At 56.9% G+C, this 27,472-nt stretch overlaps 1 protein-coding gene across 2 annotated transcripts; it reads left to right on the top strand.

The window, feature by feature from the left end:
- The first annotated feature begins 25 nt into the window (after positions 1–25).
- Positions 26–22,727, top strand: ONECUT3 (one cut homeobox 3). 2 transcript variants are annotated; one of them, XM_075175286.1, is made up of 3 exons: positions 26–45; positions 237–1,150; positions 22,435–22,727. In XM_075175286.1, exons 2-3 carry the CDS (start codon positions 250–252, stop codon positions 22,725–22,727), a joined length of 1,194 nt encoding a protein of 397 aa, XP_075031387.1. In that variant the 5' UTR covers positions 26–45; positions 237–249. The 2 variants fall into 2 exon arrangements, with proteins under 2 accessions (XP_075031387.1, XP_075031386.1); XM_075175285.1 differs by having other exon boundaries at positions 26–1,150.
- Positions 22,728–27,472: the final 4,745 nt, after the last annotated feature.

Genomic DNA, 27,472 nt, shown 5'->3' with positions numbered 1-27,472 from the left:
GGGGGGCGGCGGTGGAGGAGGAGGAGGAGGAGGAGGAGGAGGAGGAGGCGGCGGCGGGGGGGGTGGGGGAGGAAGGCAGCGAGCAAGCGGGCGAGGCAGCGGCAGAGCCCGGCGGCCACCATGGAGCTGGCGATGGAGAACCTGGGCAGCCTGCACGGCGTCCCGCACTCGCAGCCCGCCGAGCTGCTGAGCCCGGCGCACGGGCGGCAGGGCTCGCACCGCAACCTGGTACCGCACGGCCGGCCCGCCATGGTCTCGGGCATGGCCTCCATCCTGGAGGGGGGCGACTACCGCGCCGAGCACAGCCTGGCCGCCCCGCTGCACCCCGCCATGAGCATGTCCTGCGAGTCACCCTCCGGCATGAGCCTGAGCAGCACCTACACCACGCTGACCCCCCTGCAGCACCTGCCGCCCATCTCCACCGTCTCGGAGAAGTTCCACCACCCGCACCACCACCACCACCACCACCACCCGCACCAGCGCCTGGCCGGCAACGTGAGCGGCAGCTTCACCCTCATGCGCGACGAGCGGAGCCTGGCCTCCATGGGCAACCTCTACAGCCACTACCCCAAGGACATGCCGGCCATGGGGCAGCCCCTCTCGCCGCTGCCCAACGGGCTGGGCAGCCTGCACAACGCCCAGCAGCCGTTGGCCCCCTACGGCCCCGGGAGCCACTTGCCCAACGAGAAGATGCTCTCGCCCAACGGCTTCGACTCGCACGCCGCGATGCTGTCCCGGGGCGAGGAGCACCTGGCGCGGGGGCTGGCGGCTCCCAGCTCGGCCATGATGCCGCCACTTAACGGGATGCACCCACACGGCCACCCACACGCCCAGCCCGGTGGCTCCCTCCTGGGCGAGCGGGAGCGCCAGGCCTCGGCCACCGGCTCCCAGCCCGGCGGCTCCGGGCAGGTGGAGGAGATCAACACCAAGGAGGTGGCTCAGCGGATCACGGCCGAGCTGAAGCGTTACAGCATCCCGCAGGCGATCTTCGCGCAGAGGATCTTGTGCCGCTCCCAGGGGACCCTCTCGGACCTGCTGCGGAACCCCAAGCCCTGGAGTAAGCTCAAGTCGGGCCGGGAGACTTTCCGGAGGATGTGGAAATGGTTGCAAGAGCCGGAATTTCAGAGGATGTCGGCGCTCAGGCTGGCAGGTAGGGCACGGCACGGTCTGCTGCCACGGTCGCCCGCCCCACACCTCCGGGCGGGTGGGTGAGGGGGTGCTGCGAACACGCGTGGGGACCCCTCGCTCGCGGGGAGCCATCGCGGGCTGGGGCTGGGCCGGGTGTTACCGAGCCGATTTGAAGCCTTTAGAAGAAAGGGAAGGAAATTATATTTAAGGCGAATTACATTTAAGGCGAATCCCCCTTCCCAGGGCCTGCTCCTGCCAGCGGGAAAAGGGGGATCCCGGGTGGCGGGAGCCGGGAGCTGCCCGGCGCTTCCCGCCGGTTCCCCGCCGCCTCTTCGGCTGCCTCCAGCCCCGCCGGCGATTTCCCGCTCGGTCCCGCCCGCCGAACCGGCCCCTTGTCCCCCGGGCGGACCCCGGAGAGCCACTGGCCCACGCTCCCCACCGCCCGTGGGTGCGGGCTGAGCCACGGCCCCGGGGCCGCTCCTGGAGCTCCTTGGCGGTCGGTTTGGCCCCGCCGCTCGGTACCGTAGCCGCCCTCTGGGGAAGCTCCTGTCCGTCCCCCCGCTGCCCCATCGCTTCCCACCGGGAACGCGGCTGTGGGGCCGGGGCTGCGCTCCGCTCCCTCCGGGGCACCGTCTGCCCTCGGGGAGAAGGCGCGACCCCCACCCCGTGCCCCCCGTTCCCGGCCTGGGGGAGAGGGAGGCTGGCTGCTGTCCCGCAGCACCGCGGGTGCGGAGCGCAGCGGCAGCGCCGTTCTCCGCGGCTGCCCCCGGCGGGGCTTGTTCGGCCTCAGGCCGGCGCTGGGCCCAGGGTTTGCTGGAGAAACGCGGTTTTTCTGCGCGGCCGCGCTGTGGCTGCGGGGGGCGGGCGGGGGTCGCGGAGCCGCCGCGGGGGAAAGGGCCGAGGGCTGGCAGAGGGGTCAGCGCCGAGCGAGGATGTGCCCGGCCCGACCCGCCACCCCCGGCACCCGGAGCCATGGGGTAAAAAACGCTCGTGTATGTTTTTTTGTGTTTTGTTTTGTTTTTTTTTTTTTTAAAGAAATCCGAGCTCCCCGTGGGGCCGGGCAGAGTCCGGCCCGCTGGGCGCTCCGCACGGCGAGGAGCCCGCCGTTATTTATGGAGGAGAGCAGCGTTCATATGTATTTAGTGTAATTCAGTTGCTCTTTAATTAGGGCAGGGTAGTGGCATCTTTTAGTTCCAGTCGATGCCCTATTGAAAAGCAGTTAATAGAATGCAAATTGTTCCTGGCTTTACAAGGTTCTGGTAAATAAAGATTTAAACACTGCCGCGATCGGCCGTTTAATGCCCCCGTTGTTCGGGCTAATTGAGCAGCGGGTGGCTGGTTTCTGACTCGCTAAAATTTGAAATAATAATCACGATGGTGATGATAAAAATGCGGCCCCGGCTGGGGGAGGCTCGGGGAGGTCCCTGCCCGCCGGCCTGGCCCGTGCTCTGTCCCCGGGGCCACCGCTCCGCTCCTCCCGCGGCGGCGGGGGAGGTTTATTCTCCCCAAAATGTTTTTTATTCCCTGGCGCCGAGTTTTCCTCGGCCCCAGGGGCGCCTTGGAGGCGTTATTTACGGAAATTAAACGCCCAAATTTCCTGCGGACAGGGTTTAATTCTTTGCTTTCTGCGAAGACAGGAAAAAAAACCCACAAAAACAACGAACCAACCACCCAGCCATGAATTCCCCCGCTTTGAACCCCGGCTCCCTACGCGGGAACGGGCCGCAGCCAGCCCACGCCGCCCCGAGCGGCCCGTGGTGGGGGATCGGCCGGGGCCCAGCCCTGGGCGGGGAGCGGAGGGAGTCGCCCCGACCTCCCCGCGGCCTCCCCCGGCCCGGCCGCTTTGTTCCCGGCTCCCGGCCCCGCTGCCGCCCCGCTGGGACCCGCTTTCGTTTCGCTCCTCCCGCCGTTTCGTCCACCCGAGCCCGGGCTGGGGCAGGTTTAAGCCCCTGGGGCTCAGCCCCGGCCTGGCTGCCTCGAGAAGCGGGGTTATATGGGAGGGGGTCGCGCTGGGGGGGGGCCCTGCCCGGCCTCCCGATCGATGCAGGCGAATCTCTCCCGACCCGACCCACCCCGGGGCCGCCGGTCGAGCCTGCTCGGCCTTTCAGGGCTGGGGGTGTGGAGGGGCCCGGAGGGCTGCGACCCCCCCGGCAAAGCAGGGAGGGGACCCCTTCCCCGCCTGGGGAGCGATCGGCTTTTTTCCCCTCCCAGTGCAAGCAAAAAAAAGAGTGTTAGAGGGGGGCACGGCCGGGACGAGGGCTGGTCCTAGTCCTAGTTCTAGTCTTGGTCCCGGTCCTGGTCCTGGTCCCGGTCCCGCCCGACTGCAGGAGTCCATCTGATGGATTAGTCCGAGTCAGTAAATCGCGGATCAATAAACACGCCGGGCCCCTATAAATGGCAATTGCCGCTTTTCTCCTCTTTCCACTCCAGTTCCCCCTCCCGCCGCCCCGTCCGCAGATGAACCATTAATTATTCAGCCGGGACCCGGGCAGCGCCACAGCCGGGGGGGGCTGCAGCTCCCTCCCGCCCCGGGCTCCCTCCGGCTCCGCTCCCTCCCCGGGGGGCTCCGCAGAACAGGGGGGGTCCCATGGGGAAACATCTGGGCAGCAGCTGGCGGTGCCCGGCCCGTCCCCTCGGGCCATCCATCTCTGTGACTCGCTGTCACGGCGGCAGCCCCCCCCACCCGCTCCAGATGCAGCCCTACAAACTTCGTGACACCCCCTCGAGGTCTGCGAGGGCCCGTGGGTGGCGGGGAGCTCCCACCGTGGCACCTTTGGGGGTCTCTGCACGGCGGAGCGGGGCTCCGATCCCCCACCCGCAACCCCCCCCACCCGCCATCCCCGTCCCTCGGTGCCCTGGGGGTGAAAAAGTCATCGGCTTCGTTCTCGTGGGATCATGTGGGAAGCGGGTGCGCTCCTGCGCTCCCCTTCCCGCGTGTCCGCGGAGGGCGGTGGGTGCTTTCCCAGCATGTGTGTCCCTGGGTGCCCTCCCACCATGCGTGTCTGTGGGTGCGCTCCCATCCTGTCGGAGCCCCCGCCGGTGGAAACCCCCTCCCCACCACGGATTTATTCCGACACTCAGGACTAGGAAATTCGTTCGTGATTATTTCTCGGGAGGGCGACAACATCGTTGTGTTCCTTTCGCGACACAGCGGTTCCCCGCTCCCCGCGTTCATTCGTCCTTAACTCGAATGAGCGCTCGGCTGATCCATCCTCCCGTGTTTTTCCCCGAGACGTGTCTGTGCGCGAAGTTCACCCGCTTGCGTGAAGCCTTTGGGCCGCGGGTGGGGTGTAAGACCGGCCCAGAGGAACCGGTTCCGCGGGGACCCGGCCGCTGCCCGCGCCCCGGGGAGGCAACGCGGTCCCGAGTGGGCTCCGCGGCACCGGGGATCGGCTCTTTCTGCCCCAAAGTGTTTCCCGTGGCGCGGAACCGGGAGATCGCGGCCGCGCTGCCCGTGGGAGCCGGCGGCCGGGAGGGATCCGCGGGCTGCGGCCGGGGCGCCTGGGCAGCGCTCCCCGAGCGTGTGCCTTTCCTTCTGCTTTTACCTTTTCTTTTCCCTTTCCCCCGCGCACCTTTCTCTTTCTTTTTCCTTTAGCCTTTCCCCCCCCCGTTTTTCGTTCTCCTTTTTTCTTTTTTTTGTTTTCGTTTTCTTTTCGTGTTTCCTTTCCTTTCCTTTCCTTTCCTTTCCTTTCCTTTCCTTTCCTTTCCTTTCCTTTCCTTTCCTTTCCTTTCCTTTCCTTTCCTTTCCTTTCCTTTCCTTTCCTTTCCTTTCCTTTCCTTTCCTTTCCTTTCCTTTCCTTTCCTTTCCTTCTTTTGTCTTTCTTCTTTCTTTCTTTCTCTCTCACTCTTTCTTTTCTCTTTTCTCTTTTCTCTTTTCTCTTTTCTTTTTTTCTTTTCTTTTCTTTTCTCTTCTCTTCTCTTCTCTTCTCTTCTCTTCTCTTCTCTTCTCTTCTCTTCTCTTCTCTTTTTTCTCTTTTTTTCTTTTCTTCTTTCTTTCCTTTGTTTCTTCCCTCTCCTCCCCGGGCTTTCTCCCCTGAACAAGTCGCCGCCGCAGCGCGAACCGTCGTTATTAAAAAAAAAAAACAAAAACCATCCCGAAACTGCGAGCATGAGCGCGGGACTGGGCCGAGGCAAATGCCCGAGAGGTTTGGTAACGCCAATAATTAATACTGCGAACTAAGACACAGAATTGCCAGAATCAGGGACAAGATTGCGCTGCGTAAAAAGTCGGGAAATATTTTTTTTTTCACGAGTTTTGTTTCAATTTCAGCTTCTCTCAAACGACTTTGGCCCAACGACGGCTCCTCCCTGCCGGCGGCACCGGGAACCGGGCGGCTCCGGGCGGCCCCGGCCCCGGGCACCGGCCGCGGCTCCGGCCTGGGAGAGCGGCGGAAAATCGCGGACGGTTTCGCTGCTTTCGATCCGCGCGTGTCCGCGGGGCGACGGGGAAAACGCGCCGCAGCCGCGGAGGAGATTTGTAGGTTGGAAAGCGAATTATTTCGCCGCCGTAAAATGGGGGAAAACGAGAGTTAGGGGCTGCAGGCGCCCAGCGCCTCCCCCCGCGGCACGGGAGAGATGCCCACTCAGGAAAATGCAAAGAAAGAAAGAGAGAAAGGAGAGAAACCCGTTTTTCCCTGTTGGAAATCTTTTTTTCCCCCTGAAATTTCTTAAATTTTTCTTACATTATTATTATCTTTTTTTTTTTTTTTTTTTTTAGCACGTTAATAATAGGCAACTTTCTCCGCCGGCGCGGAGCCACCCGCCGGGGCCGCCCGCCTGGAGCAGCCACCGCCGGCGCCGCCGGCTCCGCGGGGGCGGCCCCTGCGCGCCCCGCGCCCCGCACCGCGCCCCGCACTGCGCCGCCGCCCTTATCAGCGCGGCGGGGCCGCCTCGCTGCGCCCGCGGCTATTTTTCTGTTTGCTCCTAATCTGCGCGTCAGAAGGGGCCAATAAACCTCCCGTCGGTTAAATATTAAATCGGGTTTTTCCCCCCAACTCCAGGAGGAAATAACCTCCCCTCTCTGCGGGGCGGCAGCTCCGGGTACCGCCCACCCGTGTCCGTGGGGTTCTGCTCCCCCAAAACACGCTCCCCAAATCCCCCCCGGGGCTCTGCTCATCGCCTGCCCGGGAGGGACCGCCCAACCCCAAAGCAGAGCCAGCGCCGGGTGCCCAACCCGGGCCTTTCTTGCCGCCTCCTGATTTTTGGGTGCGCATTTGGGTGGGTTTTTGTTGTGTTTTTTCTTTTTCTGGGCGTACAACGTGGGGGTGATATTTTTTTTCTCTGTCCTGTCAATCGCCACTGAAACCATAAGGGAGAGATAACAGAGAAGAGAAAACTCTCGGAGTGACCTTTGAATCAATTTGAAAAACCTCATTTAACTGATAAGTCTTGAAAGGCCCAGAACTAATTTGAAAATACATCTATTAAAATCTCATTGCCGCTGCCTGGGAGCTGCTGGGAAGGGTGTGCGAGGCGACTTCCCGGGGTCGGGGGAGCCGGGAGAGCAGGTTTAAGCCCTGGTCAACAAAGAGATTGTAGAGCCGCCTGCAAAATGATGGGGCTTAAACCAGGAGAGAAAATAAGAATATTAAAAGAAAATCAGCCTTTCTTCCCCAGTTGGTGGGGAAAGGGGAGATTTACAGCATTTTCCTGCCATAACCAGGCGCAGAGTCTGGGATCGCAGACAGAATATTGGATTTTTTTTTTTTTTTTCTTCCAGAAAACAAATCCAATATTTTCTCATTCTGCTCAGATGTGGTTGCAGGGCCGGGGAGCCTGCGCCTCTGGGAGCGGGCAGCCGTCCCCTCCAGGAGCGGCCGCAGGGGAGGCTCTGCCTGCGCTCCCATCGTAAGGGTTTCTGCCCAGCTTCCTCGGTGCCATGGAGCGAATGCCAAAACCGGGGATAAACGCGGGGTCTGCCAAAGCGGAGGAAGGGGAGGGATGGTAAAGGCAGGAGGAGACCGGAGACAGGGCCCGGGCGCCTGTTTTCCCATCCTGGGAACATCCCACCCTGCCCTGGGCATGGCACCTTGCCTCCCCCGGCATCCCTGCAGCTTGGGCGTGGAGGAACCAGAAATCCCGTATGGAAACCTCCCGGGCACACGGGTCTCCTTGTGCGAAGCCTTCGCAGGGCTCGTGGCAGGGTGGCGATGACCGATGTGCAACACCATCAAAAAAATAAGAGGAAAAATTAAAAAAAAAACCACTAGAGCCTGGCTCGAAAGGGCTGGGGCTTTGCAGCTCGGTGGGGATTTGAAGACCCAATCTGTCCTCCTGCTCCAGACCTTGGGGTGCAGTTTGGGACGTTGCTGCCTTGTGTTTCCCGTCGAATCGCTGCCTGCCTGGCCATGGTGGAAGCCAGACCTCTCACCTCCCAGCCCCAGCACCTTGTTGGCTGGGGGGGAAGAGTTTTCCCCCTTGCTGCTTGATTCCCTGAGATTTCTCAGAAAGGCTCAGGCAGAGGGAGCTTGGCACCCCAAGTACTGATGGAGACATTAGGCAGCTTTGATCTGCCCTACCCCCTGCATCCATGCACCCGCACGGCTCTGCCCCAGCTCCCTTTTCGGAGTTGAGCTGCCATGAGGAGCACAAAGCCTTCAGCTCAGCATCGAGCGGAGGCTGTCTCTGTGCTTCCATCAGCCGGGGATGCGTCCCATCAACCCGGGATGTGCTCTTGGCCTTCGCCCTCCACCCGTGCAGCACCACCAGCAGTGCAGAGGGTCTGGGGTCAGCCCCTAGCTTTGAAAACTGGTGAAAAAGGGAAGCTGGAGCCAAAAATTTTCTCCTCCAGCCCGTCCGTCTGCAGCCGAAAGCGATGTTGGGTGGGTGCGACAGGAGCGATGCAGGGCTGCGCTGGGGTGGTGAGGGGCCAGCGAGCAGCCGGCAGCAGGTTTCGGCAGCCGAGTGCATTTATTACTGGCTCCGCGCAGGACCGTGGCCATCGAGTGGCAAGATTTTGCTGATTAAACAGAAATTCAAAAATCTCATTAATACCTCGAAATATATAGAGCATCTCCAGCAAGATTTAAACCAAGGCGGGGTTGGACAGGCAAAACGGATGATGGATTTTTAAAACATTGGGGTTGTTAAAAAATAGTGAAACAAAAAGGCAACCTGCATTCTCTGTTGGCGGAAGGAGGGGCCAGGACATTTAAAAAAATAAAGACCCGATATTAAAATCGAGACAGATTTGCACAGACATGGTTATGATTTCAAGAATGACCTTAATAACTCTGTCTTAACAGATATATATTCCGTTAGGGATATGCACCGTTCCTCGAAGTCCTGGTGGTTTCTGCAGTGCAAGGCAAGGAGGTACAGAAATTATTTAAAAGGGGTTCAGTGGAGTTCAAGGTGTTTCACGGTGCAGTTAAGGCACAGAGTAGGCAATGCTTTGCCAGAGCAAAAGTGGGGCCGGAGGTGCTGCGTGGCAAGAGAATGTACACCCACGTACACCCACGTACACCCACGTACACTCACGACGGGTGGGATGCAGGCAGAGGTGATGGACTGAGACGAGCAGGGCTGCAGCGAGGATGCTCATATTCCCTGGCCCCATCCCGCTGTGGGTACCAACTTTTTGCCCTCTCCTTAAAGATCAGTGATGGTTCTTTCCCTCATTTTCTCATCCCTGGGGTTTTGCCTCTGAGCTCTGCACTGCAGGACCTTGCCTTTCCAACCAAACTGTGCCCTGGTTTCCTCCGGCATCGTTTCTGAAAGCAGGAGGAGTTGGTGTCACCATGAGCCGAATTTGGGGAGCTTGGGGGTGGAATTTGCTTTCTGGCCTCTAATCTGGGGAATGGCAGATTCCATCACCGCTGCTCTGCGTTGGACAGTGTCCACGTCGGGAGACCTGGACCCGCCATCCTGCCTCGGTTCTGTATCTCTGTGATTGTCCCTCTTCTTTTCTTGTTCCCAAACCCAAGGTATAGAAATCACCAAGAGGGACTGACCCCTTTGGGGTCTGGGAAACCTCGTCACCCCTGGCAGGCTGGCGGTGGCTCAGCCCTGCCCATCTTGGGAGAAGGAGCCAGAAAATCCCCGTGCAGGAGCCTGCCGAGGGGGAAGCAGGGGCTGGTGGTGGGAAGGCACTCGCTGGGACTGGCCATCATCTCTTTGCCTGCAGAGCAGCGAGGAAAACCCTGACATCTTGACACAAAAAAAAAAAGGAAAAGCAAATTGCTGCTTTTTCTGCTGCTGATGGCACGGGCAGCGGTAACCGACCCAGCTCTGCTGAGCCCGGGTCTCGGCAGGAGGAGGCAGCAAGGGGAGCAGGGGTCTGCTGGTCTCCCACCCAGATCGGAGGAGAACCAAGGTCTCCTGCTGTTGGAATGAATCCAGGGAGCCCTAAATATTGGGGGCTGGCCGTCTTGGTGGGAGGGCTCGGTGTGTGGCACGGCTCTGCAGGGCACAGCTGGGAACCCAATGCATCAGGTTTGGCTGTCAGGGACCCTATAAAAACCCAAAGTGGACCAAAATCAAGGGAAACACCTCATGCCAAAGCGGTCTTCAAAGGGCTGCAAAGGTGATGGTCTCCCCAAGGAGCCCCTGCTGCAGTGCCCGGCATGGGAAGGGCACAGCCCGGGGAAGCCGAGAGCCACGGCAAGACTGGCTCTGGCCACCGGGAAATGTCCCAAAGCCTTGTCTCCCCTCCCCACGCCAAGTGCCATCACGTGGCTGAAGGTACACGAGCTGTGTCTTGGCCGTGGCTTGACAGGTTGAGCATCCGCAAATCCCTCCGTGCCTCAGTTTCCCCACATGTAAGAGTGGGGATGACAGTGCTTTTACAGAGTGTATGAAGACACCAGTGCTGGGTTATTAAAGCCGAGGAACTCGGTGATGCCATGTAAAAGGCCAAACCTTTAAGCTGGAAGATGAGCTCCAGAGATCGATGCCCCTTTGTGGGAGTCACGCTACCCTCGGCCGATAAAGAGCAGGTAATGAGCAAACTCTCTCCATTAGGGATAAAATTGCAAATGTATTGGGAGCTGCTGACGGGCGATAGTATCAGGGGCTGACAGAGATATCAACGGCTCTGCTCTGCCGCCGGCAAAGGCTCTTCCACGACAGAGCACCGGAGACCCTGGTGCTCAGCGCTTGTTGCAGGGCCGGGGAGCGCAGCAGCGCGTGGTAACGACCCCGCAAGCAGCATCCCATCCCTGCCTGTGGCACTCGTGATTTCTGGCCATACTCTGTATTTTTTCCCATCTTTTGCGGGTCCCTGGTCTGCCCTGGACCCAGCATCCCCCCAGAGGGTTGCTCAGTGGATGGACCAGCAGGATCCAGGGCAGCATCTGGTCCAGTTTGGCTCAAATATGATGCTCCATAATGTGCTGGGGTTGGTGCCGCAGTGGTTTGTGCTTCCAAAGCCCCCCTGGGGTGATGAGGTCCCTTCCCCATCCATGTCCCATATTGCAGGGAGTGAGGAGGAGGAGGGAGGATGGGACGCTGGCACTGCGCTGCCAGGCTTCGGAGTCACCTGGAGGGATCCAAGGCTTTAACAAGAGGCCTCTGGAAATGGATCCGTGGATCAATGCCTGCCTTTAGCTCTCTTTTTGGGGCCAAATTTCAGAATTTTGGTGACATTTCTCACACGGAAGGCAGTGAACCCCTACCCTGATATTCTCAGGGGAGCTCCTGTATGGGGGGCTCCTGCCCAACCCCCCTAAAGCCACTTGCCCGCCTGCCCACACACACAGGCAACCAGAAGCGGGACCACGCTTGATTTAGGGCATTTAATTTGCTTTCTGTTGTGTTTGTGGTGAGGTAGGTGTTTGCACACACGTCTGCGTTGCAGCTGGTTTCAGTTCAGGTGGGTCAGAAATGGGGCAAAAGGAGGCGAGTCAAAGACGTGCCAAAGGGTGCAGGTATCATCAGATACTTTGCATGCCAAGAGAAAAAAAGAAATTGAAAAATAATTTGCATGCCAAGAGAAAAAAAGAAATTGAAAAATAATTTGCACACCAAGAGAAAAAAAGAAATTGAAAAATAAGTCATCCAAATCAGGGCATTTATTCAAAGTAATGCTGATTTCAAACCAACTTGCTTTTCCCGGAGAAAATTTGAAAGCATTTCCCCAAAACTGAAACAGCCTTTTCTGCCCCAAACTGATGATACCCAGCCATTCCTCTGCCTTCAACACCTCCAAGAAAAACACAAATTATTTATTTGCTTTGATTTTTGGCACCGTCACGAGGCAGTCACCCTGCCGGCGGGTGCCCAGGGATGGAGGAGGATCGGGCCCGCTCTCCGCACGAGAAAATGCAGCTTAATCGATAGAGGCAGAGCCGGGATCTTCAGCCCCGCAGGTGCCATTACAGCAGCGTCATCTCCCCTGGGAAAGGGACCTCGGGGGGACATTTGGTGAATCGGGGGGCTCCGACAGCCCCCTCGGCCTCCTGCGCGGGAGCTTTTCTAGTGGTGTTTCTGGAGGGTTTATACTTCCTCTGGATGATGATTTCATTCCTGCTGGCTCCTCTCACCCGTCGCTCTGATGCTCCTGAAGATGCCGGAGCCCAGCCTGGGTACCCGGGGGTGCTGGCAGTGGGAGGGGGCGGCCCCCCAGGCAGCGTCACCGTCACCTGGCAGAGACCCCCCCCTTGGCTCTTCCTGTTCTGCAAAAACGGGAGAAAACAGACAGGAAGGGAAAGGGAGACGGGAACGTGGGGAAAACAAAGGGGCTGGTGGCTGCTGGGTGTTGGGCTTGGATAGAGCTGTGACACCCGGCTGGGATCCACTCGCTCCTCTCCTTTCCATCCATTTTCTCTTTCTTCTCCGCATTTTCTTTTTCTCTTTTTCTTTTTAATTTTTTTCTTCATTCTTTTTCTTCTTTCTTTTTGTTTCCTTTTCATTTTCTTTTTCTCTTTCTTTTTCTTTCTCTTTTTATTTTTTCTTCTTCTTTTTCTTCTTCTTTTTCTTTTTCTTTTTCTTTCTCTTTCTCTTTCTCTTTTTCTCTTTTTCTTTTTTCTTTTTCTCTTTTTCTTTTTAATTTTCTTTTTCTTCTTCTTCTTTTTCTTTTTCTTTTTTTTTCTCTTTTTCCTTTTCCTTTTCCTCTTCTGTTTTATTCTTCTTTTTCTTTCTTCTTCTCCTTTTCTTCTTCTTTTTCTCTTTTTCTTCTTCTCTTTTTCTTTTCTTTTTATTTTCCTTTTCCTTCTTTTCCTCCTTTTCCTTTTCCTTTTCTCTTTTCCCTTTTCCCTTTTCCCTTTTCTTTCTTTTTTACCTTTTTTCTTCTTTTTTTTTTCCCCTTTCTCTCCTCCTTTCTTTCTCGGCCCATTTTGCCCCCCACAGCTCCTTTCCCAGCCAGCAATGAAATCTAGAAAAATAATTCCCTTTAACCAATCCCCCAAACACGGGCAGCTCAAGGGAACAACCCAGGGAATATCCCAGCTCCATCGGGATTAATCCCCCCTCCCGCAGCCCCTTTCCCCTTCATCTCCCTCCCTGCAAACCTGCCCGCGAGCTCCCCGCCGGTCACGTAGCCATCAAACTGATGTGCCAGCAATATCCAACACGCAGTTAAAGCCACTCGTGGGAGTTTCAATAAAATCGACCGGGCAGGATCAATGGGCTGCGCCGGCCCCGGCCCCATCCTCGTGTGCGGTGGGGGGGCAGGAAAAATACCCAGGGCTGTGAAATGGGGGCGGTGGGAGGGGGGGAGCTGATTACAAATCCATCCCATACTTGCCGTGATTAATTGCTGCTTTACCAGAAGGAACAGCTCTGCGTGGGGGTCATTTTTAAAGGTAATGTTGTGGGAGAAGTTTCTCTGCTGTGTTCGGATGGGAGGAAGCAAAAGCCCTTTTCCTGCGGGAGTTTCCTGGGCAGGGAGCAGGACCCGGGGGGGCAGCGACAGCGGGCGCAGCCCGGGCTGGTCGTCCCCCCCCAGCAGTGACTTGAGAGTTGGGAAGGGCCCTCCCCAGCCGCTCGGGAGCATCCCCGGCTGCTTTGCGGCCACGGGGGGATGCTGAACCCCAGCCAGCCGGGATCGCTGGTGTCCCAGCGTGGGATCCCGTCGTGGAGCTGGTCAAGCTCCCAGCCAGGGAATCGCTTGACACTCGGTCGCCCAGCGGGGTCCACATTTCGGGCTGCTCCTCACTCTAAAACCCCTCCCGGGCGCTGCTGCCTGCGCCCAGGCAGCCCCTTCACCCCACGCCAGGCGTCCTCTCCCAGTGCTCGGGGGTCTCGGTCCCTGCCCTGCCCTCCCTGGAGGTGCCCGGCTCAAATTAAAACATCATCCATCGTTACAGCGGCAGCGCGTAATCCCTGGCAGATCAGTGCAATTACTCTGCGAAATACCTTGGGAGCTGAGCTAATAACGCCGGAGCGGTGTATTAAGAGTCACTGGCTTAGCGCCGGCCGCAGCCGCCCCAGCCCCACACGAGTGGGGGGACGGGCTGGGCCGCCCCGGGGGGGTGGGTGGTTGTGTGGCCGGGGGCGGCGGGGAGGGGATGGTGGCCTGTGGGGCAGCCGTGGGGCTGTTTGTGGGGCGGTGATGGGGTCGCGGTGGGGCAGCAATGGGGCAGTGATGGGACGCTATAGGGGGTGATAACAGGGCGGCCGTGGGGCAGCCGTGGGACAGCCGTGGGGGGCGCGTGGGGCAGGCGGAAGTTCCCCGCCCCGCAGCCGGCCCCGGAGGTGCCATTCCCGCGACTCCCGCGGCTGCCTGGACGCATCCCCCCCCCCCCCCGCCACCCCCCCGTCCGGGACGCGGGTGGACCGCTCCAGCCCGGCGCGCCCCGTGTGTGCGGGGCGGCTGGAACGGTCCATCGCGCTGGGCGAGGGGGGTGTGGGGAATGGCCCATCTCCCTCGTGGCGGGGTCGACCGCAACGCGCCATTGGGCAGCGGCGGGGGGGCGGGGCGAGCTGTACGATTGCCACCGCCCCCCCGGGGGGGGAAATGCGCCCGTCCATCCGCGGGGGGGCGCCAGCGCGGCGGGGACGGCCCATCGTGGCTGCGGGGAGGGGGTGCGGAACAAACCATTCCGCCGCGCGGGGGGCACCGGGCGGGACCAGAGCTCCAAAATGGCGGCGGGGCCTTGGGGGGGGCATCGGCGGCTGCCGGGGCCTTGGGGTGGGAAGTGCGCGCTGCTCCGCCTCGGCCCCGCCGCCCTCACGGCCCAGCCCGGAGGCAGGTGCGGCTGAGGGCCCTTTGCCCGGGCCAGGGATGAGGGGGTCCTGGCGTCGCCCCGGGCCTGGGCGGGCCTGGTGGGGGAACTTGCCCCAGGGGACCAGGCAGGGTCCCCCGTCGGGGTCTGAGCGTCCGCCCTGTGTCACTCCCACACCCCCGAGCAGCCCCCGTCTCCCCCTGAGCAGCAAAATGGGGCGCCAGGCCCCACCATTGTCCTCAGACCCCTCCCCAGCGTGCGGTGACCAGCCTGGGCACATGCCACCCACGCTGGCTGCTGCCTCGCTACACGGGTGGCTTCGTGCTGGGTGTGAATAGCCGGGAATTGGGTTACGCTCGGAGCCGGGCCGTGGCATCCATCGAGGTTGGGCTGGAAATTGCCTTCAGAGCGCCAAGGCCTTCTAGAGCGGGGCCTGGCAGCAGGGAAGGGCTCAAATCTGGAAGCCCTCTCCTGCGCTGCTGGAGCTAAGGGATAACCTGAGAGCAACCAGGGTGTCTGCTCAGGCCCTCCCGCCTGCCTTCAGAGGGTCCCAAACCCTGGTGAAGCAAACCTTGAACACTCAAACCCAGAGGATTACAGATTGTCCTGTTCTTCACAGCACCGCAGAGCAAGAAAGCCAGCAGCCGTCCAAGAACAGACTCGGCCATACCCTAAGGGAGCTTCCCATCTCACACCCAATAAATCCATCTGAGACCGGATTTAACCAGGAAAAGCAGAAAACTGTTGGTTTTTTCCCCCTACTGCTTTTCCCCTCTCTCCAGCAAATGGTCCTCGGCTGATAACGGCTCTGGGCCCTCTCTGAACACCATCTCTCCACTGAGAGCGGCTCGGGAGCAACATGCGCTATGATGAAATATGCATCATTGATTGCTGAATTTGTTTATCATCCCCGCTCAGAGAGCCAGATCTGGGAGCTGCTGAAGGCAGCGGGAGTTTGGCAGGAGGAGCCCGACGGGAACGAGCTGATGAGAGTCACTTAGCAGTAGCCTGTGCTGATGCCAAAGGGAGATCCTTGCTGCTCCTTTCCTGTGCGAAGGAGCGAGGATGGAGGCGGACTGTGCAGGACCCACAGCTGCGTGAGTCACAGGGATGTCATTTGCCCCAGATTCCTGGAGGGATGGTCCTTGTCTGGTGTTGCTTGGTTCTCCCTGTCATTGTGACATGAATCGAACGCCAAACTCCCTTTTTCCCCCCGGATTCTGCAGCTGGGGCTCTTGTGCCGAAGCTGAGCACAAGCAAGTTGCCGACTCCAAAGAAAACTTATTTCAGGGGTTGGAGGGTTTCCAGCCGCTCCCCCGAACCATCCCTGCGTCCTCCCTCTCTCCCAGAAGGCGAGGACCTTTCCCTGCCGCTGCCATCCCTCGCGGCGCTGCCGACTTCTGCCTGCCGTGCTGCCAGACTCTAGCACTTCATTAGCACCAATTTGCTCTCGTCACACTAAGTGGCAGTGACTCGGGAGGAGAGTAAGAACGGAGCAGCTGGGAGGACGCCCAGGGCACCTCTGCCCAGCCCTGCCTCACACCAGGCAGCTGGTCCAGTCCCGGGCCGTGCTGGCAGCATGAGCACTCAGCAGTGTGTGACGGCAGTGGTCTCCACTGCGACAATAAGAAGCAGCTGGTCCAAAAAAAGGCCTAGAAAGGGAGGAAATGGGACAAATGAGGGAAATGACTTTGCCAGCAGACGTGATGGCAGAGCCGGGGGTTGAGCCTGGTTCGCCTGGGTGCTGGGGAGAGCGGAGTGGGGCACCACGTCTCCCTTTACAAAAGTCTCCAGAAAAGCGAGTGAAAAATCAAACCTCTGCAGAAAGAAAATGCTTTTAACAACAAATCCACATTTTTAAGTCATCTGAAACTCTATTTCTGTGTCCATGGGGTCCAGGGGTCTGATGCAGCTGACTCAGCCCAGGGCTATCTCTGGCGGGGCTGGTAGCAGCTTACAGGACAAGAATAAAAATAGGGCAAACGTGGAGGGATGGAGCCAAGCACACCTGCACCTGCCACAGTTCTTTGTGTCCCTTCGCCCGCCCTCAGACCAAACTCATCGGCCTCAGCGCTGGAAAAGCTGAAAATGCCATGCCATGAAAAAACAGACAAAGCTTGAGAAGTACGGGAGAGGCAAAATGAGTGTCCCGCGGGGCTGGCATCGCTGCTCTGCGACCGCCGCTACGTTTGGGTGGCTCTGCCGGTATCCTCCAGCCTCTGCCGGTCCCAGCCGAACCCCCCTCTCAGGAAGGACCGTCGTCACCCAAGCAGAGGACCGAGGCCTTGTGCTTTCCCTTGTCCCTTCCCTCCGCCTGCCAACCTGCGCTGCTGTGAAAGCCCCTGGGCTGTTGGGGAGTGGGCTGGGGACATCGGTGCGGGCGGCTGGTGATGCCTCGCAGCCCCATATGGGTCAATCGGAGCTGCTTGCTGGAATGAGTCACTGAAACCCTTTGAAGGGAAGGAAAATGCACCCAGCAATGCAGAGGCAAGCGCTTTGTCTCATCTCATCTCCTCATTTGCAGCATTCAGAGGAAGATTTAATTTGCTGGGCTCGGGGAAGCAGCTCACCCTGCAGCGTGCTGGCTGCATACCAATGACCAGGGGCTCTCCCCGGGCCTCGGGACTCATCCTCTGGCAGCTCCCAGGGACACCAGCGGGGAAGCCTGTCCCCACCGAGGCAGGGCCACGTGGCACAGGGACACGCGCGGGGCCAGCAGCTCTGCCCGGACCGTGTCACTCCGACGCAGCAGAACCATGAGGCTGCAGCTCTGCAGATGCATCGCAGCTCCTAACCGCATCTCTCGGGCTCTGTATGGCCTCTGATGCACATTTTTCCAAACCTGCGGGTTTCTAGAGCAGTTTTTACTGCAGCATGGTTCAAAGCTTTCGGATGCTGCAGGACCACAGTGGTCAAAATCCCCGCAGGTTTTGGAGCCCAGAACGTAGGTTTTTTTATCACATGCTGCTGAAGTCTGGGGGATCGCAGAATTGCAGGGTGGCATTTGCAGGGATGAGCAGTGCGGGGCAGGCTCTGCCCCGGCATTTGTGTCGTTGACGCTTTGCCTGTGTGTTTGTTAGTTTTCGGAATCAAATGGGGTTTCAGCAAAAAAAAAAAAAGGCAAAAAGAAAGTTGGGGTTTGGTTTTTGAGCGCTCCTTCTTCCTATGTTGTACGCTGCTGACTCTCCCATCAGCACTGAGTCTTGTCAGCTAGACCCCTGGAGAAGCCTATTTGTGACAAATCTCTTTGGGCTTTTTTCCTACAATGTAAAGAAAAGTTAAACAAACCTCTCGCAGTTACTAAGTTGCCCCAGTTCTGAGCATCCCGGCCGGTACAGCTGTGGATCAAAGAATTTCTGTTTTGCAGATGAAGCCCCTGATCTCTGGTCCAGACTCTGCTCCAGCTTTGGGGGAGCAGGTGCCATCAGGTTAATTCAACTCAGGATCAGACATGCTCTGCTGTGGGAGGCACTGGGCTCATCCCAGTTTGCTCAGAACTGCAGCTCCCAAAACCTTCCAGAATATCAGGACAGCATCTGAACCAGTAACACCCATTGCAGCCCCCCACCTTCTCTGTGAAAGAGTTTGAGATCCCTCTGCCCCTTCAAGAAAAGGGGGAAACTGAGGCAGCCCAGGGGCTAGACCCATCTTGAAGGCATGGAGAGAAGCCAGCTTTGCTCAGGGCCATTTCCCACCCGGTGCCCACCAGTGAAAAGAGCCCATCCCACCTCTGCCCCGAAGAAACCTGTCCCGACCTGGCCGACCACGTCCAGGTACCCCTTCTCCATCCCTTCCTCCACCTCCCTTTGAGCCCCTAAATGCTCCTCGGTCCCCTTGCACTGCTGCAAGCTGATTTGACAGGGAGAAAAAGAGAAAAGCTGGTGGTTTTTTTCCCCTAAACTCCCTTACAGCCAGCGTGCTGGCTCTGAAAGCCCCTGGCTGTCTTTTGTGATTTCAACAAATCACCAGCACTTAAGCAAAGTGGGCAGAAAATTACAGGTTGTATTGCAAGTGAATGGAGAGGGAGAGCACGCTGGGGCTGAGAAAACAGAGGTTTGCGGGTATAATAGAGAAACCAGTGTCTGGCAGGCTGTGGAAGCCTGCAAAGCCATCAGGTATTAGTTAAATGCTTCGCGGAGTTCACGCTGCGAGGCATAATCGCAGCTTCTGAACAGCAGCCATTTGATTGTCTCTATTATGTCCCTTTAGAAATGATTTGGGAGATATTTTGCTTTGAGCTGTCAAGGTTAAGTCAAGGAAAACGCGCTCCCTCTGACATAAGGCTCCAGGGAGGCAGAAGCCCTCAGCAGAAATCCTCCGGGGGAAGCAGGTGGGATGCCTCTGCTTTCAGAGGTCTTTCCTCCTGCTTTCCCTCCCGACGTTCCTCCTTGCCGTTGCTCCCTGTCGTTTTTCCGCAGCCAGGTCAGCTACCTCAGGGATGAAATAGCACTAGGGTTGTGTGCCCGGTGTCCAGGAGGAAGGGGCTCTGTGCAGTCGTCCCATCCCACTGCATCTGGCGTTCCCTCCTTGTCACTCCTGCACTTGCTGGCTGGTTTCAGCCAAGCCTGGCTGAGCTGAGGAGGTCTGGGAGGTGCAGGTATTGTGGGGAGAGACGGAGAGCGGAGAGAAAGACCTCCATTGTGGGTGAGCTCAACCCCTTTCTGGCCATCTGAGCATCTCCCCTGGCCATGGGGGATCCCGGTCCTTCTCTCCCACTGTTGGTCCTGGTACCGCCAGGGTCTCCTGTGCCCCAGGGGGAGTGGGGAGCAGGATAAACCAGGGAATAAATCCCGTGATTTGGGCATTTGCTGGGGAGGTAACACAGAGGCAGGGGTGGAAGCCCCCTGAAGTGTGTCCCCATCCCCACGGACTGCGGCCAGGCCCAGAGACCCCGGAGGGACGTGACTGAAGAACAGTATTAAGCCAAGGATGAGTCGTTTGGATCTTGGAAAAAAGGAATTTTGAAGCACAAAGAAAAACCCTCACCCTTGCTGATCTGGGTGGGAGTCGGAGCAGTGCCCCCGGCTGCCCCCCGTCCCTGGCTTCCACCGCCTGCGGGGACACGGGGATGGCCACCGCCAGCCTGCCTGGGAAAGCAGCGCCTGGGGGATGGGGAATAGGAAAAAGATCCTCTATTGGGGGGTTGATGGCCGCCATAAATAGATCTGACCAGCGTCACTATCGATTTCTGTTGTGCGGAGCTGTAATTAGATTGAACTGGGGAAGAGGGGTGTTGGGCTGCGTCAGCAGAAAAAGAAATTAATAAATAAACAAACGAGCACAGGAAACGTGGGATGCGTCCGCCGCCGGCGTCGCAGGCCAAAAATAACAGGGGTATCAAGGGGTGCGGAGCAGGATGTCACCTCTGTCTAAGTAATGCTCGGCACAGGTTTAAATGCTGGATCACAGTTTTCCCAGCAAGACCCTGATGGTTAGCGTTTGCCTCAGAGCTTTGAGTTATTAATGGGCGACTGGTTTGTAATAATTACTCCTAAAAATTGAATGGGGGGGTGGGAATGTAAGGTTGAAAAGCTGAAACGCTGGGTCTCAGCCTGGCTGTCCAGCACTGCTGGTGGGAATGGGTGCCAGAAGGTAGGAGAGCAAGAGGACAACCTGGATCCCAGTGGCTTTGCTAGGGTTACAGCTGGGTCAGCACATCACCCCCATGTCCCATGGGGGTATGGATGTATTCACACATACCTACACACATTTGTGTGTACCTGGTGTATATGTGGTAGAGAGATACAGCATAAGTGCCATCCATGCAGAGCAAAAGCCGTGCTCACAGGGAGTGTGCGAGGTGCCCACCATCGACACGAGGTCTCACCCGCGCCACTGGCACGGGGCTGGAGCCGAGCATGCCGGGGGGATGCCGGGAGGGCGCGCGGTGGGCGGGCGAGGGGTCCGGCAGGGCGAAGATGCACTGCTCCGAATGTGCACGTAGGGTGTGGGGGGGACTTTTTCTGTTTGTTGTTTGGTTTGGGGGGAGTTTGGGGGGTCTTTTTTTTTTTTTTTAATTCATGTCTGGAAAAAAGTCAAATTTTCTATAAAGGCTTTTTTTGTTTGTTCTTTTTGCAAGCATCTGATGGTCATAGGGTAGGTTTCCACTAAACCATTCTCTGCTGGCTGTTTGAGTAAGGTACCCCTGGGACAGGGTCCCCCGGCACACCAGGGCTCAGACTGTCCCTAAGGATGGTGGTTTGCAGCCAAACCTGCCTGGGGGGGAGAAGGGGAGGGGAAGGCTCTCCACTAACCATGTTTACCAGGGACGGCTGATTTTGGCTGAGTTGATTGTGCCAAGCTTGGTGCCTCCTATCCCCTGCCCCAGCGGGAGCAGAACCGATGGCTTCCATCACTCGCATGGGGACGGGGCAAGGAGCGAGCCCAGCAGCCGGGGAAACAAGGCTAAATTTGTTGGATAAATTGTCTACTTCACTGAGCTCTAGATCTCCCCAGCTTTGGGTGGAGGGGGTGGATATCATCCTTCTCTGTTAGTTCAAGGTGATGTAAAGAGGACTCATAGTGCAGACCAGCTGAAGAAGAATCAGAGGAAGACCTTCCTTGTCCTCTAGTGAGGACTTCAAACACCCTCCTGTTTCTCCTGGGCTACATGGCTGCCTACCCTTTTACTCAGCTTGGCCGTGGAGGTGCATTTGATATAGCAGGCAGGTAGTTAGCCTGAGGGGGATTCCTGTCCCGTGGACCCAAGATGCCGTCCCATTGCGGTGGCAGCGGCTTTCAGCCTTGGCCTCTGGCCCCTCCAAGGTCTGCGCACCAGCTCAAAGAGGCTCCTGGAAGTGCCTGAGAGAAGCAAGTTGAAATCTGTCATCCAGCAACGTTCCGACAGTGAATGTCTCGAAGGACCAGTGCCCTCCCTGCAAAATCCTTTGGAAGATCAGAACCAAGAAACCCCAAAGCCTGAAGACTGCTGCTGTTTGGGGCAAGAGTGGGGTTTTCCTCAGAAAGTCTTTAGCCCACGGTTTCCTGACTCTCTTCGGAGCTTTCCAGGAGGAAACGGTGTGTCTCCAGCCTTGAAGGGCCAGACCTGTGCTCTGCCTTGCCATGGGCATCTTGTGCTCCCGCAGTGGCTGCACATGTCTGGCCAAGTCCTGACCCAGCAAAGTCTCTGAGCATCCTGATCTAACGTCAACAGCTTTGAGGTCGTCCCTGCTTTGAGTAGGAACTGGACCAGCAACCTCCACCAACCTCAATTATTCTATAATTTTCTAGAAAAATATAGCAAAGGGCTTCCTTTCTCACCCCTTCCACCAACAGCACGCTTAATATTCCTGCAATTAAAATTCATATATTTACCAAAAGGTGTGTACTCACTTCCCTCCCTCGCACGCAGCGTGGCGGTGTCAGGGGGGCTTTCCCGGCTCCCAGCAGCCCGTCCCCGTGTGATAGTACCTCTGTCCTGACCTTCTGCTCAAGCCAAATCTGTAGGGAAGGCTTTTAATTCGACGCTGGCTCAACCTGACGCACATGCCAAAGGATCCGGTAGCAAAGGCACGCAGGGGAGACTGAATTTCCTGGAGCTTCAGGTGGCTCAGGCTGTTCTCCAGCCTCCGGAGGCAGTGAAACCCCTTCCCAGAGAAGGTGGAACCATAAACGGTCCTTCCAGGCTGTCTGGTGTGGGACATGGTGGCTGCAGACTGGCCTTTTCACAACGTCTCTGTCCCCAGGTCTTCCCTGCGTTTCGGAGGTGGCAGCTGGACATGGTGGCCAAGAGACACCAGTTCCCTGAGTCCTCCAGCGAGATCCATAGAGGTGATGAGGAGGCGAGGGAGACCATGCAGCAAGGGAGGGAGGCTTATGGATGACCCCCCAAATTTAGGGATGGAGCAGGTCCCAATAGCCAGGCTGTGGGAGCAGAGTCAGCCCAGGAGTTTCCTCGGTCCCTACTCCCAGGGTCAGCTGGAGATGCTGAGGCTTGGGCTTTTCCTGGGCATCTGAAGAGGTGATGGGCTTCACCCAGGCTTTTCTCATACTGATGTTGCAAGAGGCTGTCATCCGATCTTAGCAGATGCTCAGGAGGCACAGGGAGGAAGAGGAGGGAGGTAGCCTAGGGAGTGGTGGGCAACAAGCCAGCTGGTTTACTGGAGGGAAGGGCCTGGTTTTTGGGAGGCAGCCAGGCAACCTGCAAACGGGCCAGAGTGGTGAGCACCAATTAATGGCCCTATTCTCTCTTTTGAACATCTAGCTTGCAAACGCAAAGAGCAAGAGCAGCAGAAAGACAGGAGCCTGCAGCCCAAGAAGCAGCGGTTGGTCTTCACGGACCTCCAGCGCCGCACCCTGATTGCCATCTTCAAGGAGAACAAGCGCCCATCCAAGGAGATGCAGATGACCATCTCGCAGCAGCTGGGCTTGGAGCTCAACACCGTCAGCAACTTCTTCATGAATGCCCGCCGGCGGTGTATGAACCGCTGGCAAGAGGAGCCAGGCACCAACCCCGGAGTCCCCTCTTCTTCTGCAAGCACTTTCTCCAAAGCATGATGCCCCCCAGCCCTCCCTGCCCCTTCCCGGACATCTTCCTCATGACAAAGCCAACCCCAGACTCACACGTGTGCCCGGAGCCGACCGGGATGGGTGCTTTTGGATGCTGCGGGTCCATCAGCCTCCCAAACCCTCAGCTGGGTGTCACCCCTGGACGTGGGCCTTGTGCCACATCCTGCTGCCACGTCCTCCCAGCTCGTAGAGCAGGGAAAGGATTTGCAACCAGGTCAGCTCCATCCCCAGGAGGACTTGGAGGAAACCCCTGTGGAGCGAGGGATGATGTGGGATGGAGGGAGAGGGCAAGGTGCTGTTTGGAAGCATCCCTGGTCCTCGGGGACCACAGAACCTTGTCTTCACCTGCCCGCCAGAGTCTTTGGGGAGAGGGGCACCCCCTGACCCCCCCCCCAACCTTGATCTCTGCCACAGCCACCCTTACGGCTCCCACGGTGGAGGGGTAAAGGTGGGGGAGATACAAGAAGTGGGGTCATGGGCCAGGCTCTGGCACAGCCCTGCTGAACTAGGGCCAAACCCCCCTGGTTCAAAGGGGGACGAGCAGGGAAAATGCTCCCGTGTGCTTGGAGGGTGACCCTAGGCTCCTGCCAGCTCTCTGGCTGCTGAAGCTTTTTCCCCGCCGTGAGGTGCAGCGGGGTTCCCCAAGGCAGCAGACACATGGGCGTTTCTCTCCCTTGAAGGTATGGAAAACCTGGCTGAGGGCATTCCTGCAGTCCCAGTCTCCTCCATGGGCACCTTCCTCCGACACCCCCCCAGACACCTCCAAGAGCACCCGCATCCCCCAGCCCCCCACGCGCACATGCACCCCGACCCACGAGAGCACCCGTCCCCGGATCCCTCCCAGACAAACTCCACGGCAAGGGAGACGCCTCGCCGTGGCTGTCCGCCTCCGCGTGCCCGAGCATCCCCCAGCGCCGCGGCTGGAGCGGGACCACGGCTGCACCGCGTCACCTGGCGCCCAAGCAGGTCAAAGAAGCACATTTTAGCTACAGAAATCGGGTATTTAAAAATAAAAATTGTTTGAAAGGAGATGGGAGGAGAGACTTGGAGCGAAGGATCTGATCTTTCCTGGTGACTGGCTCCACTATTCACCGCTGGATTTCTGGTTCACTTTTCGGTTGAGGAATGGACTCAGACAAAGCAGATTTGTTGGCTTTGTGTCTCACCCATCCACCCCTCGACACACACTATTGCCCCCTCCCATCCCCTCTCTTCATCTCTGTTACCAAAGAAATTACAAAACCAAAAACCCAACAACAAAAAGATTCCCTCCTGGGAACCAACGTTGGTGTACGGTGGGAAAAGAAAAATCCGAGGGATCTGGTGGCGAAATCCAGCCCTGGGTGTGAGAAGGGGGAAAACTCCCCGATGAGATCGAAAGGGAAAAAACCAACCCAAAAAAAGGAATAACAACAGAAACCACAACCAAACAAGCTCAACGCAAAAACGGGCAACTTACCAAAAAGACGCCAGATTTTTTTTTTTGTGCCAATTAACAACCTGCCTTAAAACGCGAATTTCTGGAGCAATGGTACTAGCTTCAAAACGATCGTTTCCTCCGAGCTCTCGATGGTGACTTGTGCCATATAAAAAAGCAATCACGAGGCCAAACCCTTACAATCAGCCCTTGTCCCAGCCGCCCCACCGGCTCCTTGCCAGCCCGGGGTGTCCTCGGGAGGAGCAGGAGGTGCTGCCGGGGACCGGGAAGGGCTGGGAAAGGCTTGGGGATGAAGGGGAGGCAAGGTCCCCTCCTTCCCCCACCACTTGAGGAAAAAAAAAAATCCTCCAAAACCAACCATCAACCAAAAAAAAAAGGGACACTATTGAATTTATGCGGGTAAAATAGTACCATCTGTGTTCTAGCGCTATGGTTTCTTCGATTCACTTTACTTTGAGAGTGATCTGTTGTGTAACAGGAAGGCACCTTGTTGAAAAGAAGGAAAAAAGGAAAAAAAAAGTGTATGTGTTCACCAGAAAAAAAAAAAACAAACAAAAAAAGCACCCCCAAAAAAGAGGAAAGAAAGGACAAAAGAATGAAAGAGAGAAAGAAAAAAACCCTGCACACGAAGCCCTCACCGGCTGCGGTCACCGGTGGGGTTAGAGGACGTCTTTAACCAAAGAGCTCCTGGGGTAGGTGGGCAGTGGAGGGGCTGGGGGTGTCAGACTGGACATGGTCACACCAAACTAAACCAATTTATTGCTGGAAAGAGAGGGCGGGAGAGAGGGATGGAGAGAGGGAAGGAGCGGGAAGGGGCAGGTGCCGCAGCGTATTTTGCCAACCACAACCCAAAAACTAATGGCAAAGCGAATCTCATCCCCCCAGGACCCCGCTCCCCGCCACTGATTTTTTCCCCTAACGTTGTTTCTTCTTGTCTTGTTGTGACGTGGTGACGATGGTGGTGGATTCCTGAACCCCATCGAGTAGTATTCAAGGGCTGAAAAGCCAGGAAGGGGGCCTTGGTTTGGGAAGTGAAAAACACACAGAAAAAAAAAAATGGGAAAAAAAGGAAAAGAAAGAAAAAGAAAAAAGAAAAGAAAAGAAAAGAAAAAAAAAAGAGTAAATGCCACAGGCCCTCAAGGATGCAAAGACATTTCTAGTGAGAACCCGAGAATAAAGGCTACCTCACTTGAGTTTTCAATTTTTGTGATTTGAAAATCACGTCTGATACCAAAGATTTTGTTGCCTTGTCTGGTCTGTGCTGGAAACACCACTTTCCCTGCTCCCTGCGGACGGGCCGGCCGAGAGCCCCCCACCCCAGCCGAGAGCCCCTCGCCGCCCCCAACCCCCCCCAAGCCCCCGCGAGTCCCCAGAGAGCGAGGGAGAAGGCGAGCGAGCGACCCCGGGATGGCAGCGTGGTAGATGAGTGCCTTTTTCTTGTACCAAAGGTGTGTGGCCATTTCTTTGCTCCTCTGCTTTGATCCTGAAGACTCACTATTACCTCAGCTCTCCAAAGGGACGGCTTCTGGCAACTCTTGTAGTCTTTGGGTGTTGGGATGAAGGAAAGAAACCCAACCCTTGTCCTAATTGAAGAGAAAGCATCCCCCTTGCCGCCCGCTGCAGGAAAGGTGCTGGTTCCCCGGCGTGTGCCCCCTCTCAGATGTCCCTGTGTCTCCCAACCTGGCGTGGTCCCCAGGGTCCCTCCATCCAGCCCCGCTTACCCCAGGAGTGCTGACCTGGTGTCCGGGTCCCTTCTCGTGGGGCATTGCTCCTGGGGAGAGGCTTTGCTCCATGTCCTTCACCAGCCCAGCTCGGCGCTGGGACCCTACAGAAGCCCACGAGATGAAGATGTGGTTTTCATCATGGGGTGTTTCTTCCTCGCTCAGCTCAGACTTGGGCTTCGGTTTCCCTTTTTGGTAGCACAGGGAGGGTTCGTGGCATTTCTGTCTGGAAAGACGAAGGCAGGAGGGGTGGAAAGCCTCACCCTGGGCTTTCTCCAAACCCCTCCTTTAGGGAATGGTTTGGAGCTGTGAAACCTTTCAGCAGGAACCGTTTCCAAGTCCCCAAAGGGGGATTTTGGCTCGTTGGGGGAGATGGGCACAGCCAGGTCCACTCCACTCCACTGCTTGGCTTTAGCAAAAGGCAACGGGAGAACCCGCCGGAGAAGATGCTTTTCCACAGCAATCTCCAGAATGTCTAGTTTAGGGAAATCTTGGGTTGAATTGCACCTACTTGGTTCAGGCTCTGGCCAAGGCGGCTCCTTTTGAGTTGGACCAAACTCACCCAGGGCCAACCCCCCTGGCGACAGCAAGGCCGGCCGGGACCCCCGCAGGGTCCTCCATCCTGCTGGGCAACCTGAGAGAGCGGGTGGAGCATCCCCAACCCCATCGCCTCCCCATCCCTCCGTTCCCCCTCCACACTATTGCCTTGGCCAGATCTTGCCCGACCCCATGGCCGCGCCACCCCCTTCTACCTGATACCCACATGGCTTGTGATACCAAAGACGTTCTCTATGCAGGAGAAAGCCTTCTTTTCCACCCAGCACAGACCTTACAAGCCTTTGACAATGTTCTCTGAAATACCTCAAAATATTTAATGTATAGTTTATGTGATAAAAAAAAAATTACTTAGCTAGTTTTTGGAATTTGTGACTTGAAGCTTTATACTGTTAAATTATAATTTTGCAGAAGACGGCATGTTCTTATTTCTTTGATGCGTTCAATGGGAGACATATTGAATGTTAAGGAAATGAAAGCTGGATAGTTTCACGATAAAAAAAAAAGAGAGAGAAAGAGAGAGAGAAAGAGAGAGAGAAAGATTAAAAAAAGGACCCTTGGAGTTTACAGATTTCATATTTAAACAAGTCCTTTTAAAAAAAAAAAAGAAAAAAAGAAAAACTAATAATGATGACGATACCTTTGCGTTCAGATGTGTTACTTTTCTCTGAGTCATGTCGTACAAGAGTATTTATTATATGTGTTCTGTGTTCAAATGTAATTTAAAGAAGACAAAAAAAAGACAAAAAAAAAGACAAGATGAGAATTTGATTTATGCATGAAAAAAATATACTCTTTCTTGAAGTAATGTAATAATTATTCGGGGTGGGGTGGTCGGGTGGGAGCGGGAGGGGATAAACTGTGCTTTTTTTGTCCACGAGTTTTTGGTTGATGAGGACTTCTCTGCATGGATCACGTTTTTTTCCAACTCACGCAACCACGGGAGAGTCGTCGTTTATCCCCTTGGTTTCTTCCTTCGCCTCTTTTCTTCCTTTCCTCACCCTGAAAATCGCGTGGCA

The sequence above is a fragment of the Calonectris borealis genome, chromosome 28 (assembly GCF_964195595.1).
Source record: "Calonectris borealis chromosome 28, bCalBor7.hap1.2, whole genome shotgun sequence".
NCBI lineage: Eukaryota > Metazoa > Chordata > Aves > Procellariiformes > Procellariidae > Calonectris > Calonectris borealis.
This window is presented reverse-complemented; position numbering and strand designations above follow the sequence as displayed.